General features: G+C 41.1%; 1 protein-coding gene across 3 annotated transcripts; it reads right to left on the minus strand.

The window, feature by feature from the left end:
* Positions 1–2,442: 2,442 nt before the first annotated feature.
* On the minus strand, positions 2,443–19,735 carry clic5b (chloride intracellular channel 5b). 3 transcript variants are annotated; one of them, XM_034228555.1, is made up of 7 exons: positions 19,301–19,735; positions 18,920–19,252; positions 6,669–6,778; positions 6,455–6,580; positions 5,720–5,826; positions 5,343–5,524; positions 2,443–4,005 (listed from the first exon to the last, which is right to left on the minus strand). In XM_034228555.1, the coding sequence occupies exons 1-7, from the start codon at positions 19,646–19,648 to the stop codon at positions 3,841–3,843; spliced, it is 1,371 nt and encodes a 456-aa protein (XP_034084446.1). In that variant the 5' UTR covers positions 19,649–19,735; the 3' UTR covers positions 2,443–3,840. The 3 variants fall into 3 exon arrangements, with proteins under 3 accessions (XP_034084446.1, XP_034084445.1, XP_034084447.1); XM_034228554.1 differs by having other exon boundaries at positions 18,920–19,735; XM_034228556.1 differs by lacking the exons at positions 18,920–19,252; positions 19,301–19,735 and adding an exon at positions 13,714–14,062.
* Between the last annotated feature and the right edge of the window lie 719 nt (positions 19,736–20,454).

A 20,454-nucleotide genomic window follows, 5' to 3' on the forward strand; every position in this document is an offset into this window, starting at 1 on the left:
TAAAGTGAGAGCCCGCCTGACAGTGCGGATGTGTGAGGGCTGCTGAGGATCCAGACATGTCCGACATGTGGATGTGAGTATGGTCGTATAGCGAGTGTGGTCGCCACAGCGCGGTTATATACATTGGAACACGGCATAGTGGGAAATATTCTGGCTCACTAGTACAGTAGGTATCAATACCTGACATCATCATCTCACATAATTAGCACAGTGTCCACATCCTTCTCCAGTGACCATGGATTATTTCATGTGGTCCACGACTGGAATAGAAACTCTAACCAGTAAGTCTAACGGAGAGCATAAATACCTCGGGGCTTTGCTGTCTGCAGACATGGTTACCCATTCCAACTATTCCTGTCCAACAAGCCAATCAGATATGTTTGTTGTTATCTTCTGCTGAAATTTGGGCCTGATTATTTAAATACACAGAAAAATGTCTTGATCACCTGGCTCCGAGCTCATAAAGCCCACATTTCAGGCCAGGACAGGCCTGTCCATGCTTCTACAAGGCTCTACCGCTGATCTTAGACAGGGGCCGACGTTTGCCAAGAACTCTCTCTGGCGAGGTCGTCAGTCTTGCGCCGAAACCGCAGGCGCGCGCCAGGCAGATCAATAATCCCCATCAAGACTCACCACAAGTCACTCAAGCCTCCGAGGGCAGGCGAGCGGAGGAGGGCTGGGGGACCTGCAGAGAATTTGATACTCTCTTAGATCGCTCTCTGTCTCCGAGTGGAAGGGGATGAGGACTCGTCTTCCGCAGCTCTTTAAACATGATCTACTGTTATGACATGGTTTCTGCCGTTTGCCGGGCGTGCTGTGATTAGACACTTCCTTCTCAGGCATGCAGGTTCTCAGCCGCCACCTTCTCAATAGGTTGATGCTGATGTCACATGTCATTCATTTCTCAATATAGGGGTTTGTCATTGGAGAAGGAGGGTAAACTTCTGCTCAAACTACAGTATTTGTACCTCTCACTTATTATCACTCTATTTAAGGAGGCAGTTGTCCTTTTTTTTTTTTGTCTGTTTGCCATTATGAAAGGAAATACAAGCCGGATTTCTCTAAAATGTGATAAATAAGTGTTAGATGTGCCAAAGACAAGCCCAGTATCTAAAGATGATCTGGATTAAGTAGCGAATATGAGTGTTATTTTTTCACTAATGGAAACAGCCTTGTTATCATTCCATTCAGGTATTTGACATGTCCTTTTACCGCTTTGTATGACACAAGAAAAATATAAAAGCATTAATTTTGAGAATTGTAGCTAATAAATAACATTTAGATGTTGTTTCACGTCAAACTAATGACGGTGACCAAACTGAAAGAGCAGCGAGGATATTGTACGAGATGAACCAACAAGCAAAGCCCTTTCTGCTGCTCCAGCCGTTAAAGTACATGGATAATATAGGGTTTCTACAGTATGAGGTAAAAGTAAACTTCACCTCAGGCTGAAACATATGGGCCCGTCTCCTGGGTACAATATCTATGGTAAGCACCACTGAGGTCTGTATGTGTGCAGTATTTCTTAAACTATGGCCCTTAATTGGATCACAGGTCTGTTTCTGGTGGGTCCTCACACGTCAAACACGCCAGTTTGTTTTAATCAGCTCAGGTCTCAGAGCGGGGCTCAATTTAGACAATTCATGCCTGAGCTGAAAAGGTTTAGTAAACCTGGCTATAAAAGTGTGCCGTGTGCGAGTCCCTGTCCGCCTATGTGGACTCCCCGTGCTAAGGTGGCCAAGGCCAGCGACTGTTAGATCCACTGGGAGTGTAAAAACAGATTAATGTGGCGTGCCAGACCCCATGACCAGACGTGTTTGACGTTAATGCTCCACTGTATATTATCCAGCTTGCAGAAATGTTGGACGTGAGCGATGGGATCCAAGGACAGGGATGTTTAGGTACTAATTACCAAACAGCAAGGCACAAGTCTCGCTCCATATTTCCTTACTCCTGTGGAAACACTAGGCAGGCTCCATTTATTTTCTTTGACTGTTGTTTCTGGCACGGTCGAGTCTCAGTAAACACCACTCGCCCACCATTGTAAATCCGACAGGCGCAGATCTTTCAAGTTAGACTCCTTTGAGGAAAAATGGAGACAGATCGGATGGCGGCGCTCGGGTTTTCCATCTTAATGAGAGAGTGGAGAAGAGGGATGGCGTTTGATCCCTGGCATGGAAGCCTCTATTTAAGCCTGTCAACGGTCATCACTCTCTCTCCTTCTTTCTCTCTCTCATGGATGGAGAAAAAGACCTGGACCACGGCATTTGATCAACTCAGTCAGGCACACTTAACCCTTTTCAGAGCGCGGATCCCTGCTCTAGCGGCACCTTTGCTATCACCGACACACACCAAACACCCCTCCCTTCATGACAACCCTCCGAAGTATCAGTGTTGATTGATCACCTCGCTGGAAAAGAAAAGAAAAGGCAGAAGCAGATCTGTGAAAATATTATTTTATTTGTAGAGCTTCGCAATGAGCAAGGCTTTCAGTCATCATGCTCCAATTTCATATCATATGTTTGTCCAAACCACACAAGAGCCTTATGGTTCTGCAAGGAAGTCTCGCTATAGTTCCAGCCTGACATCAAGCCAAAGACGATAAGCCCTCCAAGACAAATTTCCATCCTCTCTCGGCTTGGACAATGAAACATTTGAACTTTAACCTGTGGATGTTGATGGGCTAAGCAGAGGAAATGTGTCTTTGATGAAGGGCTGGAGGGCAGGCTTCTTCTGACCATCGCGGACCTGGCCTGGAAGACGCTTTCCATCAAAGCCTTAATGGCTCTACCTAATCAGGCCTGATTGGTGCTGCTAAATAAATACTCTCCATTCATAATATCATGTGTAACTGAAGACAAAATCAATACCTACACTGAACATTAATAGCTAGAGGCAGAACAAATGTCTCCTCTCTGGCTGCAATACATGTTTTGAGTCCATCAGTGACATTGGCATGGATTTTGAATACTTCCAAATAAAGGCACATAGTAGTGGATTTTTCACATCTTGGAAAGCAGCTTTTAAATATGACATTTTAAATGAGATTCATACATGCAAAAAAATCATAAACAAGCTTTGTTCTGAGTTATCAATGTCAGCTAAATCCTTTGCAACTAACATCATCACGCATGTCAAATAATTGGTTTGAATCAAACTTTCTTAAAATCAATCGTTCAAAAGCAGGAGTGAATTTTGAAGATACGTAAGCTCGAGTAAACAAATAGCAACACCGACAATCAAAATAAATCTGCAGATCGCAACAGTCATATTCAGCAAAACATTTATAGCGCCAATCATCAGTCATAGATGAATCAAGGTGTCTCCCCTGGAGCCAGAAGCTTGATAATAAACACTGGAGTCAGACTAGACTTCTGTGGGCTTAGGAATAAATAAAGTGAACGACCCTGACATCAGCAGCTAGTAAAATGTTTGGCCGTGCGGACTGCTGGAGTTTGTATGAAAGAGAGCTTTGTGTTATGAGAAATAAATACAGGACGGGACACAATCATGTTTGAAAAGTGTTATGTCAGAAGTTTCATAGCAGCAAAATTTGAACGTGGTTTGAAACCTGTGAATTAAGTTAAATGTGCTTGATTTGCCGTCCGCTCCACTTCTCTTTTGCCATGTCTGTTTTTGCAATTGCAACACCACATAACTAAAGCAGTGGGCCTGTAAGCCACCCTGCAACATCTGACTATGACAGACAGAAAAGGTCTGTTTCCTGAAAATACCACTGAAGAAGACTCAAAAGGACAGTCACATTTATGTTGAAAAGTGATGGGGGTTTTTGTGTTGTGTTACTAGTTTATTTTGTCTGAGCTCGGGTTGCTTGGCGAATTACTTGGCCAGTCTCCTCGCCACGTCTTTGTAGGCGGTCTCGATCTCGGAGTCAGCAGCACAGGTGTTGGTGAACTCGTCGCGTGTGTAAGCGTTCTTCAAGTACCGCCAAACCCCCTTCATTTCTGAGGGGATGTCATAGTTGCGGTACTTCTTAGCGACAACCTGTGAGAGAAAGCAAAGCTGTAACTTTGAGAAGTGAAGACAAACTTGATTTATTTTAGCACATTTAAAATCCATCCTTGGGAGGTATATTAACTGTACCATCAATTTGTATGCAGTTCAAGTAAAGAGGTATTTTAAGAATTTCTAATTGTTAGTAGCGTACCCTGCTTTTCCACTCAATATATGTGAGACAAATTCAACAAATGCTTTGGTGTTTTCTGTGCTGAATATGTTCAACTAATTAGGCACTAGTAACATAATAAGGACCTTTTCAGAAAAGAAAAAAACATGAGACGATGCTTTCTTAGGGTCTCTACATGCTGACGCTTGCCAATGAGCCATAAACACAGCCGCGCCTGATTGGAATGTTATTAGTTGAAGAGTTATCTATACCTGTAGGTGGCGATAAACTCATGGGATCCCCTGTACCATATTTCATGAAAATCCATCCCCAAGTTGTTGAGTTATTTTGGTTTGGAGCAACATTTTGAGCAACAGGCCAATACTTATATGTTGTCAGTGTACTCATTACTTCTGAGTAATCACATTATGTTTTTTTCCTGTTTGGCTGAAAACACGAAACTATTTCTCTTTTTTTTCGAATTTACCCAAAAACGTTTTATTGATAACAATGTATACAACAAATCTCTTTTAAAATGCCTTAATTACACCATTTGAATATTATTGTTTACAATAAATTGCTCTTATTATTATTATTATTATTATTATTATTATTATGTGTGTTGTGGAAATATTTTCCAAGGCCCATAACTTTGACCCAGTGTATCAGTTCAAACTGTCCTGACTGAGCACACACACCTGTAGCCTTGGCTGCTGTGCTCTCAGTGTTTTGTCTCCCTGTTCCTGCCTGTTGGCGTCAGCTGATAGAGGTGTTATCATTCTATCTTGTTATGCAGCATGTTGATGATGCTCTCTGAACTAGCTAAATACATGGGTCTGGGGTAGAGTTCTTCAGAATTGATGTGGCAACTCTACCGTGGAGTCAGAACCTCTGACTCTTGGACTTGTGATGTGAATCCTCCGGCCGTTAACTCCAAATAAACCATCATGTGTTTGACATCAAAGCTACTGCTCCTACAGTGTCTCCTTCCTGAGTCGGTGACTCCCACTGCATAGCTACACAGAAGTTTCCTCTACAATGTGTTATCTTGTCCTTTTTGCTCCGTGTGTTGTTTAAATACTAAATTGTATTTGCATTGAAAACTGAAAAAACACTGTAAAAAAGGACTCACACATGAATACATCAGAGATAACATATCAAGTACTCCTAATGTGTTTTTGAATGAACCACTAACATTAATATTTCCGCTCTTTACCTTGACTATGTGCAGTTTAGGCAGCAGGTTGCAGTCTGCGAGAGTGAGCTCATTTCCGTCAAGGAAGCCTCTGTTGGAGCCCTTCTCCTCCTCCATGCTGTCTGCATCAATCTCATCTGGCAGGGTGCTGTTCAGGTAGTCATCCAGCTTCTTCAGGGCCCTGTTCAAACCTTTCTCTAGAACTAAACACACAGAAACGCACATATGCATTAAGTACAAGGTGAAAGTGTGTGGTGTTAACCTCACTAGGTGGCAGCACAGCAGAATATATAAAAGCCTCAAACACTGGACTCTGCTTCTACCTAGTGGAGGAATAGAGTATTATATTCTTTGTGTGTGTGTCTGTGAGTGTAAAAGGCACAAAATGAGCAGCCCACCGGCGTTGGCCTCTGGTTTGGTGTTCTTGATGAAGGCTGAGAACTTGGCGAAGATGTCATTTCCAGCTGTGTTGGACTCTCTCTGCCTGGCTGCCAATTTGGGATACCTGAGCAGACAGGGCGACAGAGGTAGGAGACACAGTCAGAGACGCAGGCAGACCTAACCATCTGGATAGCATTAACACCTGGACTGGCGCTCAGCTCTGACTAAAAACATGTTACACGCTCACACACCGAGTTGGCCGCCCGCCTCTTAAAGCTCTCCCACACTAAGGTCCATTTATAATGCAAAAAACTTTACAGGCAATAAAAGAAAGATTAAGTTAAACTGACATTTTTCTATGCAACTGCTCACACACAGGCTCTGGTTTCTTCTTAGTAGTGACAATAACACAAAACAGTAAACCTGTCTTGATTTTTCCCGAATTACACAAAAGCTATGGCTCAATTTAGCACATATTGTCTGTGTGCCTGAGACATATATATATATATATATATATATATATATATATATATACACTTATTAACAAAAAGATTTATAGCAGCCATAAACAACAAACAGATCAGTTAACATCAGCCTTCATCAAATACAGCACGTATTCGCTTTTATTGGACTAAAATGTTTCCTGCCCTTTCAGCAGTGTCGCTGAAGTGAAGTAAATCTAGCCAAAAGCAGCATGTGTGCAGTCAGCGATACTGTAAACCATGCGTTGTAAAACCTTCCAGTTGAATTACTTTGGAGGACCGAGCGTTTCCTCCAGAAACTCCTCGATCTTGTTGATATCGGTCTTGACTTCTCCGTTGAAGGTCAGGAAAGGAGGGTGCGTCCCCGGGGCCAGGTTGTGCAAATCTGCTGGCTTTCTGCAGAGGACATAAAGATAGCAGTGTGTCGTGAGGAATGGCACAGGTGTGTTTGTGCATTGGAAGCTAGCATTTTACGTTTCCTCGCCTTTTGAGGTCAACAGTGGTGACGTTGAACACGACTCCTTTGAGCCAGAGGATCATGAAGAGGCGCTGAGAGAAGGGACAGTTGCCGATGCTTTCTCCATCATTTCCGGCCTAAATGACAGAAAAAAAGAGTTGAAATATAATGTAGGCCCTACACAGGCAAATCGCATGTAGGCTACAATGGATGGACTACAGTAGTTAAAGAAAAGTTAGTATTTTTTCATTGCGGTATCCTGAGGACTGATCCCTTGGCAATGTATTTGACATTAGATGACAGCCGGATGGTACAGCTACCAAACGTATTTTTAGCAATCTTTAAATAATCCACGTATATAATGTTGAACATTATAACATTATTTTTTAACCCATTAATCTAGCTTTCAGACATCCCTTTCTGGTGGGCAACTATCAATGCTATATACCAGCGGTTTTCAAAGTGTGAGGCGCGCCTCCCCGGGGGGCGCCAGAGAGCTTCAGGGGAGGTAACGAGGAACAGTGAAATCTAGCTAGCTAACTTCAGCTAACTTTATGCGAGCGGCAACATGGATCAATTTGTTGTGAAATTACATAAAGTGAGAGAGGAGACAGCGTCTGGCAGAAAACGTGTGTCACTTGCACACTTTTGGCTGTCTGTGGAGACTGAGTTCCCCCACCTCGCCAAAAAGGCTGTAAAAGTGCTCATTCCCTTCACCTCCACCCAGGGGCGGACTGGCCATCTGTAGAATCTGGAGAACGGCCGGTCGTCAAGGGCCGTTGACGGCCGGCTCGGTTCGCTGACGGCCGGCCCCGCCCTTCATTTGTTATGTTTTGAAACGGCATCATCGAAGTTGCGCTGACAGGCGACAGAGGTCCACCGTTTCCCCGCAGCGAGGCTCCCCCCGTTGACAGTTCACTAGTGGTAGGCTTTTCTTTAGATGGCTATAATATGTTTTGCTGGTGCCAACCAAGCAGTACATTTCCTGTGCATCCGAAAGCATCTCCAACCTGTAAGTGGGCAGGCACCATCTAGTGTAGGTAATTCACTGACTGTTAACAAGTACCTCATTCAACCCCACTTCAAAAACTCTCCACTTAACCCCCCTATCTCCTTTACCATGTTTTTACAGTTGGGAAAATCCTTGGTCACAAGGTTGTCTCTCTGAAAACAAACCTTGCTACTATCAATAAAATACATATTGGATTAAGCTGACTGTTATCTTTTACTTTGTTTGAATAGAAAGGTTTTAATAAGCTGTATAAATGTAAACACTATGTGAACACGCATTAATACGTCAGCCTGAAATCCCTGATTCAAATTTACGATAGGGAGAAGTCCAACCAAGTACACTCTGGGCAGTGGCGGTTCTAGAACATTTTACATGGGGGGGCAAAGGGGGGGCAAGAGGTCATGCCAGGGTGGCATAGGAGGGCGGACAGTACGTGGTATTTTATACTGTATATAACCTATTTATTGTTAATTCATGCCCTAACACAAGTGTTCTTAATGCACAAGAGAAACAAGGTGTTCAGACAAACAATCGGGTGCCCTTTGAGTCCCCCAAGCTTACCTCAACCATTTTAAATGAAAGGAAACTACAAATATATTTTAAAGCAATGTAAAATTAAATATATATTTTGTTTTAAAAAAAAATTGGTTGTCTTAGACAGACATATTTGCATGTCCTCACTAAGCATTGTTACATATTAATTTAATATTAAACAAATCAAAATGGCCAATTATCCCAACATGTTGCTGCTAATATAATCATATGCTTGTCAACTTTAACTGATCAAAAATCAATTCTGAAAAAATACTTGAATTATCTATGAAATTACAATATTGTCCCTCAGTTTGTTTCAACCCCGTCACGCCATACCATTTACCCTCCTATTACAATAATGGATCAGTCCATGTGTGATCTGCATTGAGGGAATTACATCACAGAAGTGTCAGTTTCTTCTCTTACCTATATTTCAGTTTTTGTATTTTCAGATTAAGATTGACAAACTCAACATTTCAACTATGTTGTATGAATTAATAATAGTAAATAATTGTTTATTACAAAAATAAACAATAGTTTTCAAAATATTACAATTGTGTAATGTCCTTGACTTCCATGTGGTGCCATATCTTAGCTAAACAAGGTCTCATGCCTACATTTTGTCAAAAACTTCAACCCTGTTACATTTTTTCAAGGAAATTCCTAGTAATTATTTATATGTTGTGCCTGAGGTGGGAACATGTAAGTAGTCCACTACCAGATGTTATGACCAAACATTTTGGTTTCATTTTTCAAAGATATAAAGACCCAAAAGGCACCCGATTCAGAGAATACTCAGAATTCTGCATACTGTAAGTACTTAATTAAGTACACAAATGACATCACCCATCTCTTCAGAGAGCTACAGGTGACCTGTGCAGCAACACATTTCAATCAATATTTGTCAATACTAAGAGCTGCTAGATTGAGCTGCTGTAATGGAATATGTAAGGAGAATAAGAACATACCATGTGGTCCAGCTGGAGTTTCATCTGCCTCCTGATCCCTGCCTCTGTCTCTCTTTCTGATACTTCATCTTTATTCCTCACATATATTTATTCTTCTTCACTAATGTCTTCATCTCCTCCTCTTCCTCCTGCTCTGACCCTCCTGGTCTCTTCATCTCCTCCTCTTTCCTCCTGCTCTGACCCTCCTGGTCTCTTCATCTCTCTTTTCCTTTTCCTCTTTCTGTTCGTCCTGATCACTTCTCAGATATGTCTTTTTGTTGTTGTTGAATCACTCCTATACTCTGGCCTGCAAGAGTCTACTTGTGAAAAGCACTGGTACAAATGCTTGTATAACTTTACACGTTAGGGCCATGTAGCCTAGCTAATATGTAGCATATCATAAATATAACGTCAGAAAGTATTGATCAAGCGCACACATGCAGCTGTGTTTGGATCCAGTTTTTACGGTAAAGGATGTATCCTGGTTTCATTGATCTGGCCTCATGGCTGTGATGTGTAGTTTACGTGGATTTAATAGGAGGCTACCGCGTAGTTTAACAAAGTGATCGATCTCCCAGCTAACGCTGTCTGCGTAGTATTTTTTAACGTAACGCCCCAAACAGCGCCCATCTGTTAAACGCTATCGATTCAAACGGCAGCGTTTTATTAATATTTAGTTTCAAGCTCTCGTCCTTAGTAAAAACACAAAACTAGTGGAAAGGGAAATGCTCCAGGGGAAGCTGATCCATAGGCGCTGGGACAGCTCGCTCCCTCTCTGTAGCAGTGTGAGCCACGGTCTGTGTGAACGCCGCTCCGCAGTTTAATGCAGGGCCGTAGCTGCGTTTTTAACGGGCCTAAAATTATATTTAAAATGATTCACTTTTAACTAATGTAATGCTTGTTGTGTTGCTTGAGAAGCTTGTGGAAATAGTGTAGGTTTGTTTTTAGTACAGTTTTAGAGAAAACAAAAATTAGGGGGCAGCTGGGGGGGCAAGGCTCTACAGTGGATCCGCCCCTGACTCTGGGTCAGTTATATATTATACCTGTACTAAATGTTGTCTATATAAATGTGGGCATGTAAAATGGCAGCATAATCTTGCCTTCCTGTTAAAGCTTTGAATTGTCTAATTTGTTATCAGTTTAAATGTCTTAATGGTCTTTCATACGACAAATAAAGCATACAAATAACCAAATAAGAGTCAAAGTTTTCCTCCTTGTTCTAACACTTGTGATATTATCACATCCCCTCCATCGTATACTTGTGGACATGCAGTGAGATCATGTGTCGGCATGTATGGATACACAGCAGAGCCTCAGGAGTGACACCTGACCCACTGGCCCGACTGAATTATACATGGTGCTTTCATCCCCTGGTTCACTGGCCGCTGGGGCACAGAGGACAGGGTCAGACCTGCAGGCCCGCTGTCACAGAAACACAACACAGAAAAAGAAGTGCACTGACCTCAAGGGAGACAGGGGAGACTATTTGTTATATTTTGGTGATTTGGGTACTGTATTCCAAAGCATTAAGAAAGCAATACATTTATTTCATTATGTACACATTTCTTTCATTAAGATGGCTTGCAGAAGCTCAGAGTAGCAATTGAGAGAAAAAAAAATTCAATTGTTTTCTCTTCTGTGTTTGGACTTATAACTGTATATAAAAGCAGTGTTTCCCCTACCATTGTCTTGGCGGGGCCAAGAAATCCCCCTGGAATTCAAGGTGTTTAAAAATTGTTTTATTATTATTATATATATTATAATAAATTATTATTATAATTTTGTTATTATGGTTTTTTATTATTATTAGCCTGAAACCAGCCCGAACACACACCCGCAGCCTGGCTGTGAGTTTGTGTGTGTGCTCACACACCGACTCACAGCCTCGCGTCCCGCCGTCTCAGGGAGGAGAAATTGGCGGGGTTGCAGCTGAGAAAGGATTTAGTGTGTGTGTGTGAGGAAGCGTAACGGCTCCGCGGACGTAATGTAACGGCTCCACGGATTGGTCCATTTGGGTATGGCCACGTCACTGTACCCAGGAAGAAAAAGAGAAATCTCCAACGAGGCATTCTGGGGCAGCATAGACAGGTATTTTCTGTGTTAGAGTTTTACTCGCTACAGGGTGTACTTTGAGGGTTTGTGACTCTGCAGACCGTTTACATGCAGAAAAACCTTCATAACAAACAAGGGGACGGGTAATAACCGGAAAAGCATGACATGGGACCTTTAAGTCTTTAACACCACTATCATTATAATTACAAAATAAATCATTTGTATTTGGATGACCATGAGTCACTTCACAAATACCTATTCTACACCTACGTGGAAAACATATTGCCTTTCGGTTCATATGCCTGACAGTAACACCGCTCCTAGCAAAGACCAGAAACAGAGCTGTCGGTCTAAAAGTAGCTGAGCCAACTGTATGTAGTCCAGCCATTGATGCCAGTGCTGTCATGCTGCCTGAGCGCATGTGATGCTTCTGTCCGTGCATTGTTGTGGCTAGGCTCAGCAGCACAGAGGTAACACAATACACAGCCGCTGATAATAGTCAATCAACATCTAGAAAACGGAGGACAAAAGCTGTCACACATAACTATGCCTGTGGGCGCAAGGAACGCTGAGAAATCTAACGATGCAGGGGGGGGGGGATCCAGCACACATGTATACTTTACTATAACTGGGTTTTGCTGTTCTTTGTTAGTCTAAACACTCATTTGTATTGAGCATTAATTATACTGTAGCATTACCTGGGCTTGGTTGAGGAAGCACATGCTCATGTCTTCATGTTATCTTGTTTATGTGATGAGTTAATATTGCAATTCAATTCTCCTGTTCAAACACATTACATTTCTAAGAGAAAGATCAAATATCTAGGATCAGAGAAATCATTTTAGTAAATGAAATGTAGCATCTTGTATCTCCAGTGTGCTTTTCTGTATGTCAAGCACTTTTTAAAGGCTGTTAAACACTTTGTTCATTCTATTGAACCAATAAGTATTAAGCTATTTCAAAATATAAGTAAAGGAGGTGCAGCCATGTAAGATAGTTATATGTCCATCAGGTACATCTCCGTTGGCAGCATCATGGAAATAACTAATATTAGGGCTAATATTAGCAATATGGAACAAGGTCCTTATCCATAGCTGGTGTATCACCTACAGTTGATGGTAGTCTATGATGAAGCAATGTATGGCTGTAACAGCAACACATCCTTAAAATCCCATAAAATACATTATAGACCATCTCCAGTTTTAGTGTAGGCAATAATTAGAATGTTTTTTACCACTTAGCCTTGCTCTCAAACAGCTCTTTCGGACAGCAAGGTAAGTGGTGAAATTGTTCTAAATATAGTGCAAAGTTATAGTGAAGATGTTTTCTACTATCTTCAAAGCCACCAGACACCATTGACATTAACAACTATGATTTTAGCATGCATGACACATTTTGTTGATGATTTACAGTTTCCTCAATTGGTTAGTTAGTTTGTCTTATTTTGTTGTTATTAAGTTACAGTTCCCTAAAGTCACGCATTAATACCAACAATTGAGGTCAAATCAATGTTTTTGTTGACGAGAGATAACGGCTTCAGTTCCCCATAAGAAATGAATGTCTGACGGCAAGCTAAAATGGTGAAAATATGTGAAATATAGTACATTTCTTAGCTTTCGTACCCAATTTACAAACTGGGGGCATGCCAACCATCATCTACTGTAGGTATTACTCAGTATCTGACTAGGGATTGGTACTTTCCCTTTAAGAAAACCTCAATAGAAGGCAATAGTGACTTTGGTTTATTGAGGAACACCATTTCATAAACATGTGAGTGACATCTTAAAATACCTAGCTTAATGTAAGTTTAGCTACAATATGTTGCTCTTTAGAACGAAGTATGTCATACTTAGACAACAGGAACATGTCAAAGATCAGGAGGGCAATGCAAGCCGACAAGTCTTGAACTTTATGTTACCAAGCCAGTTTCCAGGGAGTTGGTGTGTCTGAAGTCAGCCTCCACTCCAGCTAATTGGGTCAGTGCATCCAGGCAGCACATCGACAATGAGCCTCCACCTCACCTGCCTCAGGTATATTCATCTGCCTCTAACATTTCCCACAGGGCCTCAAGTGCACCCATTTGTGTAGCGCAAAACAACACAGCTGTATCTACTGAAGCTTGCTCTACCAACATGTTTGCTCTCTTTCAGGAGATAATCTGGGACATCTATTGATTGGGAGAAATGTCAGCGCTACTTGCATACAAAAGAGCAGAGTGGCTCATTTAATGGATTGTGGAGAGAATTAGCAAATGCAGTCCTTTCTTTAAACAAGGCTTTAATGTGGAGTAATATGAAGTACTGCAATAGTACCCCAATGCTAGATTCCTACCATCCACTAGCAGCCTCCGTATCACTGTCACAACAATCCTGGGTCACCAGTGTGCCAGTGCGTATGTAACTCTACCTCTACTATTGAGTTACACAAGCTTTCCACAACACAATATCCTGCACATATGCTGCTTCTATCTTCCAGCAAAGCTTAAGTTAAGACAATACTTTAAGCATATATTCTGACTCTGTCTTACCTTGACAAAAAGCTCAATATCAGGGTCTCTGTCTTGGCTGTCAGTGGACATGATGCCTGCTTCTGGCTGTCACCTTGATTCTTTTTTTTATAACTACAGTCCTTTGCTTATCCTCTGAGGTCTACATCCTCCAGAAAGAGATGATTGAAAAAGAAACCAGCTATCCTCTCTGCGCTGACAGCGATCCCTTACACCTTAAAAACGTTTTGGTTTTCAGGCCTTGATTTGAGATCTCCACCCCCTTTGGTCCTTGTAATGGCTTTCTTCTCCCTTGCTGGTGTCCAGTCCAGGTGGCAGGTGGAGCCCTGACTCTGATTTAGACACAGATGGAGAGCAGAGCGAGCTCTCACTGACACAAGAGTGGGAAACAGGTGTCAGTCTATAACCAGGGGGTGGAGCCCCATCCCTCTCTTCCTACCACTGCAACCAAACTCCCCTGTAAAAAACACACAGGACTAACATCACCTCCTTTCTTATCTGTGTCATCTCTCTTAAATATTTCAACTCACTTTCTTAATTTTCTATTTGGTTTTTGGTTTCAGATCAGGTTGACTTTACCATCCATTTTGCAATCAGCAAAAAAAATACCTTGCAAGTAGTCCCCAAATATCGAATATAACCTGCAAAATAAGTGGTATGACTATTTTTGACAGTTTTTGTCAGTTTTTGAGTGAGCAGCAGCATACATATTTAATGGGTGTTCACATGTTCCAGCTCTGGCAGAATGAAGCAGGTTATATTTGATCACTAGCAGGAAACGATTCCTCTGTGAATTATTGATGCTTGGATTTGGTTTTATGGCAAGAATTGGCGTTCATTTACAGAGAGAACCTAAGTAGGGCAACCAAAATATAAGCAGGTCTGACTAAAAACATCTTCATCAGCACATGGAGAAAATGAGTGGCTTAGCCTATGAATTTATAAGTCAGATAAAAGCAGAAAAACAGAGAAGCTAGAACTAATTTGCTAGAACTAAACAGTTTCTATTTATAGAGCAGCCCCCTCTCGTGGCTGACATGCCAACATGCAGCAAGAGCCAATTACTGTGCTACTGTGGAAAAGTTCATTATATGTTTATGAGGGAACACATTGAGTACTTTCACAATGTGTTATTTTAGGTTTTATTTGTATAGGCCTTAATCAATGTTTCCATATTCTTGATAGCCCCCTAATGATGAAAACAACACATGATAATGAGCTAAACTGACTTTATTTTGATATTTACATTGTATTCAAAATCCTTGGCATCAGTAAATAGAAACGCTCATTCCAAATGGGAGCAACTGCCTTTTCCTGCATTTAAAATCATCTATCTATCAGTTTTGTCATTGTAGGGTTTTTTTCTTTTATTGAAAAACGTGTTTCTCTTAAATTACATCTTGTACATATTTATGGTATGGTTGAACCTTTTCATTAAGATCTCTAATGTTGCTCTCTTGCCGATAGTGTGACGAGAACATCGTTAGCACTCTCATATCTGTTCGGTACATATGAATACTACCATCAGCCACTTAGCTTAGCCTTCCCCTCACAGATTTATTTTAAAGTTTGGTTTAACAAATCATGGATATCTGTTAATAAGATAACTTGAGACGAGAGGGGTATTGGATTTCTTCGAACTTTGGACCAGCAAGCTAGCAGTTTTCCCCTCTTTGTGTTTTCTATGCTAAGCTAAGACTATTGACTGTAACTCTGAATTCAATGGTATCCATTTTCTCACCTAACTCATTGCAAAATATCAGACAAGCATATGTCCCAATATGTCTTAAATATTCATTTTTAAGGATGTCTAAATAGTGGATGATCATAAAACCATTAAGGGTTTAGAAGATATGGCCTTAGTTTTTGTGTCTTTTGGAGACAAAAGGTACAATCCCTGGCTTATTGGTGCTAATCATTCACTTGTACATCAAACAGTAACAGACATTTTGTATCTGTCTGGACCCAAGGTGGAGGGGAGAGTCAACACACTTGCCAAATGTGACAACATACTTGTGAATATAAGCATTGTCTTGATAGACAATCAGTGACAAAAAATCATTTGAACAGGATTATATGTCCATCCACATGTTGCCAGTAACTACTTAAGCATTCGTACAGCTTGTTATCATACAGTATGAGAATCTAAAAAACATGCTTAGTTATATTAGTTAGCCTGTTCTGCGGTAATCAGCTTTATCACTGACAGCAGAGGAGAAGCCATTAGGGCTTTTAACTTGGACAGCCAATCTCCTTACTCCCCTCCCTATTTTTATAGCGCTGCTTAGTTGGGTTTATGGCGATTGTTGTTGAACATTAAAGAGTTGGGAAATCGAGGATTGAGTGGTATGCGGAAAAGAGACAAATATGTTGTCACAACCCTGGAGAACTATGGTCGTTGCTTATCATAATTGTGAAAAGATAGTATCTCTAATCACAATTTCTAGAATGTTGTTTCTGAACACGGGTGAAAATCAGCAAAAAAGGACAGAAGGTTTCTTTATGGCTAAATAACATAAAATCCTCTTTTACGGGAATGTTTTCTTGTTAAAGTCAAAACAATGGGCATTCAATATGTTATTTTGATATGTTCATGAAATGTGGGATTTAGCAAATCTTAAACTGTTTCTGGAGTATGCCACAGTCCCTGTCACATGCATAGTAGAAAGTTAGGATCAAGAAATCCTCATCCAGGTCAGATTGTAGCAATTACTTCGTTTGTTTGCAAGCCATCTGTGTTGATTGCAACTGACAATGGCTTTTGATGTTACAATACAAAGACACTTTTGGGATTTAACACAAACCACTGCTGTCATTCCTCGTTACAAGGCCTCTTTTTGAGCTAAAACAGAGATTCTTGAGCCCGGCCCACTGACTCAATCTCTGTTGCAATCAGCAAAGTTACCCCTGCATGTGCTGATATGATGCACAGCTCATAGAGCAGCTCTATCAGAAAACACACAGTGGGATTTACTCAGGCATGGAGTTCACCCCTGGTTTCTATGGCTGTACAGTAAACTGGTTAATTATTACATCAGGCTGCCTCCAGATTAAACTCACTGACAAAGCCACTGAAACTAAGAGATCCATGCTTCTGTGACATTTCTTACTGATAACTACGCTTTGTCATATATAATTCTACTTCACTTTATTATTATTTATTTATTATTCCTACAACTGTTGTTCTAGTATTTGCCTCTAATTACTGACTCCAAAAAGTGTAATTCAGTCTACTTAAATGCGCTCTACAGATAGGCTTCAACCATGTGTAGACTGGCTTTAAAATAGGGTTTCTATTTTTAATCTTTTAAATGTGTTTTATATATTTTGAATGAGGGAAATAGAATGATTTATTGTGACTAGTGTCTCGCTTTCTAACATCATTATAGTTTGAACCTGTTGTAAATGTTTCTGCGTCACATTTTCCCTCTGTGTACATTTCTTCGGCTCAAATGAGCTGCAAATGGAAATCATATTTCTTGATTGTTAAAACGTACCTGGCAAATTAAACTTATTAAACAGATTTGATTGTGAAATGCCTTAAACATAATCAGTAATTGCTTCAGATTATTTAACATGAGACTTATCATAGGACACCAGAGCCTGTTTTAGATATTGTAACTACGCAAGGAACAAAACTTGAAGTTGTTGCCAGTTACAAATACCTAGGTATCTGGCTTGATGATTGTCTCACTTTTAAACTTCATGTCAATAACCTGCTTAAAAAGCTGAGGGTTAGGCTAGGTTTCTTCTCCAGGAACAAGTCCTGTTTCTCGCTTGAGGCCAGGAAAAGGCTAGTCACTGTGACCTTTTTACCTGTGCTGGACTATGGTGATTTGATTTATATGAATGCACCTGCCAATTGCCTGGTCAAGTTAGATGCTGCGTATCACAGTGCACTGAGATTTGTGACAAACTGTAAAGCATTAACCCATCACTGTACCCTGTATGCAAGGGCTGGTTTGCTTTCACTAACTGTACGGAGGCTCAGTCACTGGTACATTTTTATATACAAAGCCATGTTAGGGAAACTTCCATCCTACATCTGATCCCTGATCTCACGGTGAATTGTAAGTGGCTACTGCCTGAGATCGAATGCTGTGGTTTTATTAAATGTGCTAACGGCTAGGACTGTCTTAGGGAAGACAGCTTTTAGATGCGCAGCTCCTCTGTCTTGGAATAGTCTGCAAATTAAATGGAAACTGAACAATCTGGTGCCACTAAATGTTTTTAAAGCTCGGTTGGATGCTACTCAATCGGAAGCTATTGGTACCTGTTTATGTGGATAATTATGTAAATGATGCTGTATGTCCTTTTGTTGTTCTATTTATGTTTTTATGTTTCATGTGGAACTACTTGAGCAGGTCTCCCTTGAAAAAGAGATCAATGATCTCAATGGGATTTATCTGTATAAATAAAGGTTTGAAATGAAATGAAATAGGCTAATGTGTTGATTTGTCATGTTTATGGCTCAGAAGTGGCAAAAAGTGGTCGATTTTGCACCTTTTGGATTAAATGCAGTAACCGATTGATATGCAATCTACATGCCAGATATTGCAACACAATAATCCATGTTCTGTCTACAAAATGCACAGCATGTACATTGGCTGATACGTGTACCGAAGGGTAATTTAAGTTCATACCCTGAAATACGACAGATCATTCATGATGCCTTATTGTAGGGCACGATAAGAATTTATTGATGCAGGGTGTAAATTCACAACCTACCCAGCAGCATATAAAGTATAAATTCAATTAGCTCACCTTCTGCAGCTTATCATTGATGTAGCCAGTTAGACATTAATCAGCTATAATTAAAGTACTATAATATCATTTAAAATAGTCTATACACTTCCAATAAGTGTATATATTTTTTGACGCTTATATTTTTATCTTTTACTTTACTGGTAATAGACTATGTATAAACTGGGGTATTGCTCTTTTTTACCTAAAAGATCTGAGTACTTCCTTGCACCACTGTGTTTAAAACTAACAGCAAAGAGTTTTTATTGTGGTTAATAAAAAGCAACATGTCCTGCACAGTGAAGAATACAAGGTGAGATGGCTTCAAGGATCCTTTTGGTAAATCATATTGCTGAGTCCATCACTAAATATAGTAATAAAAAAAAACGTTAATGCAGCAACGTTTTATTCCTCATGCTGAGCAGTGGATCAGATACTGCCTGGCTGGCTCTCTGCCCACCTGTCGGCCTGAAAGGAGTCTTACCTTGACGAACAGAGAGATGTCCGGCTGGCTGGGGTCCTCCGGTGCTGCACTGCTGTCGTCCAGACTGACACTCTCCAGAGTTTGCACGCTTAAGTCTACATACGGCTCCGGGGTGCTGTCGGGGCTGGAGGGAGAGTCCGATCTACCATTCTCCGCGGTCTCCTCGTCCTCCACCCGCGGCTGGATCGGCGGGTCGTCGCACGGGTCCCCGGGGGAGGCAGAGGATGCTGAGGAGGCCGAAGAGCGCCTGGATCCGCCGTTCACTTCCTCCACCTGCACCGTGACTTCTGGCTCCGGCATTGGACACACAACTGGCTCCGGCATTACGCACACCTCTGGCTCCGGCATTGGACACACAACTGGCTCCGGCATTACGCACACCTCTGGCTCCGGCATTGGACACACAACTGGCTCTGGCATTACGCACACCTCTGGCCCTTCCTCAGCTTTAACTTCTTCTTTAACCTCGACCTTTGCTTTCGCCTCTTCTTCATCATCGCTGGATGAAGAGGACGAGCTGCTGTGTTTGTCCTCGTCTCTGACGGCCATGTAGTCCGGGGAGCTGCGCCCCTCTCCCTTCGTGGAGACGTGGACCTGCACCTTGCTGTACAGCGGCTCCATGGCCTCTGCGGGGCTCTCATATTTGGGCTCTCGGTCGGGGATGTTTGCTCCATCGCGGGGCTGTTTCTGCACATGTCCCTCATCTATTGTTTCGTAGATGTTGTCCATGTTTGCTGGATTAGTGTTGGCACACCTGCTGTAGCGTGGAGTGCTGAAGTGGTCTAACTGGTGGCACACAGTGAGCCCGCCTCTGAGCGTCTGGGCAAATTCCAGCGATAACTCATAGCAGACCTTTGATCCTGGAAGTTAACAAGTGATTTATGCAAAACCTGAGGCCTCTGTGCTTTCAAGGACATATTAGGGAAATACCCTTTTAAATGCAATACTTTTGCAGTATAATTCTTGTCTTTTAATTTTTCCAACTTTTTAATTGTTGGAGTATATTATTATTTTCCAATTTAGAATTTTACAGTTTTTTTAACACAAGTTTCTCTGCAATCCATCAAATAATTGTCAGGACTAGTTTCCTTGAAACAACAGATGAGCTTAGTTTACTGTCACAACATAATTCTTTAGGCAAGGAAGGGGGCTTTTTTTCACGAGGCCCTTTTTTTTTATATGTGCATATTTTTTCTTTTAAATAACTCAGTGAATATATACAAACAATACAATTAATAAGAAGCTCTTAAAGTAACTGCAGAATAAATTCAGAATGATGTTGTTCATTAACGAACTCAGCAATGTATTAACATCTCCCAAGTACATAATAATTATATTCTCTTTTCCTCTTTTTTATGCTTACTTGCACTGTATTTCAAACCAAACCAAATAATTATCTGCTAGATAACATAGATTTTGACAGCCTTGATGTTTGTCATCTTTCTTATCAGCATCCATGTGAGGAAACCATTAATGGTCTGGACTAAGAAAAGGGTTAAAGGCATTGTACTTTAACTGTACACTGACAAAGAATA

This window comes from Gymnodraco acuticeps, unplaced genomic scaffold (genome assembly GCF_902827175.1).
Source record: "Gymnodraco acuticeps unplaced genomic scaffold, fGymAcu1.1, whole genome shotgun sequence".
Taxonomy (NCBI): Eukaryota; Metazoa; Chordata; class Actinopteri; order Perciformes; family Bathydraconidae; genus Gymnodraco; species Gymnodraco acuticeps.

Bases quoted from the DNA above. Each gene is read 5' to 3' on its own strand.
- clic5b (XM_034228554.1), bottom strand. From the start codon at position 19,648: ATGGACAACATCTACGAAACAATAGATGAGGGACATGTGCAGAAACAG. The intron at 6,581-6,668 runs GCGAGGAAACGT...TGTCCTCTGCAG, and splicing joins ACCACTGTTGACCTCAAAAG to AAAGCCAGCAGATTTGCACA. The intron at 4,006-5,342 runs GTAAAGAGCGGA...TTTCTCTCACAG, and splicing joins CTAAACTGCACATAGTCAAG to GTTGTCGCTAAGAAGTACCG.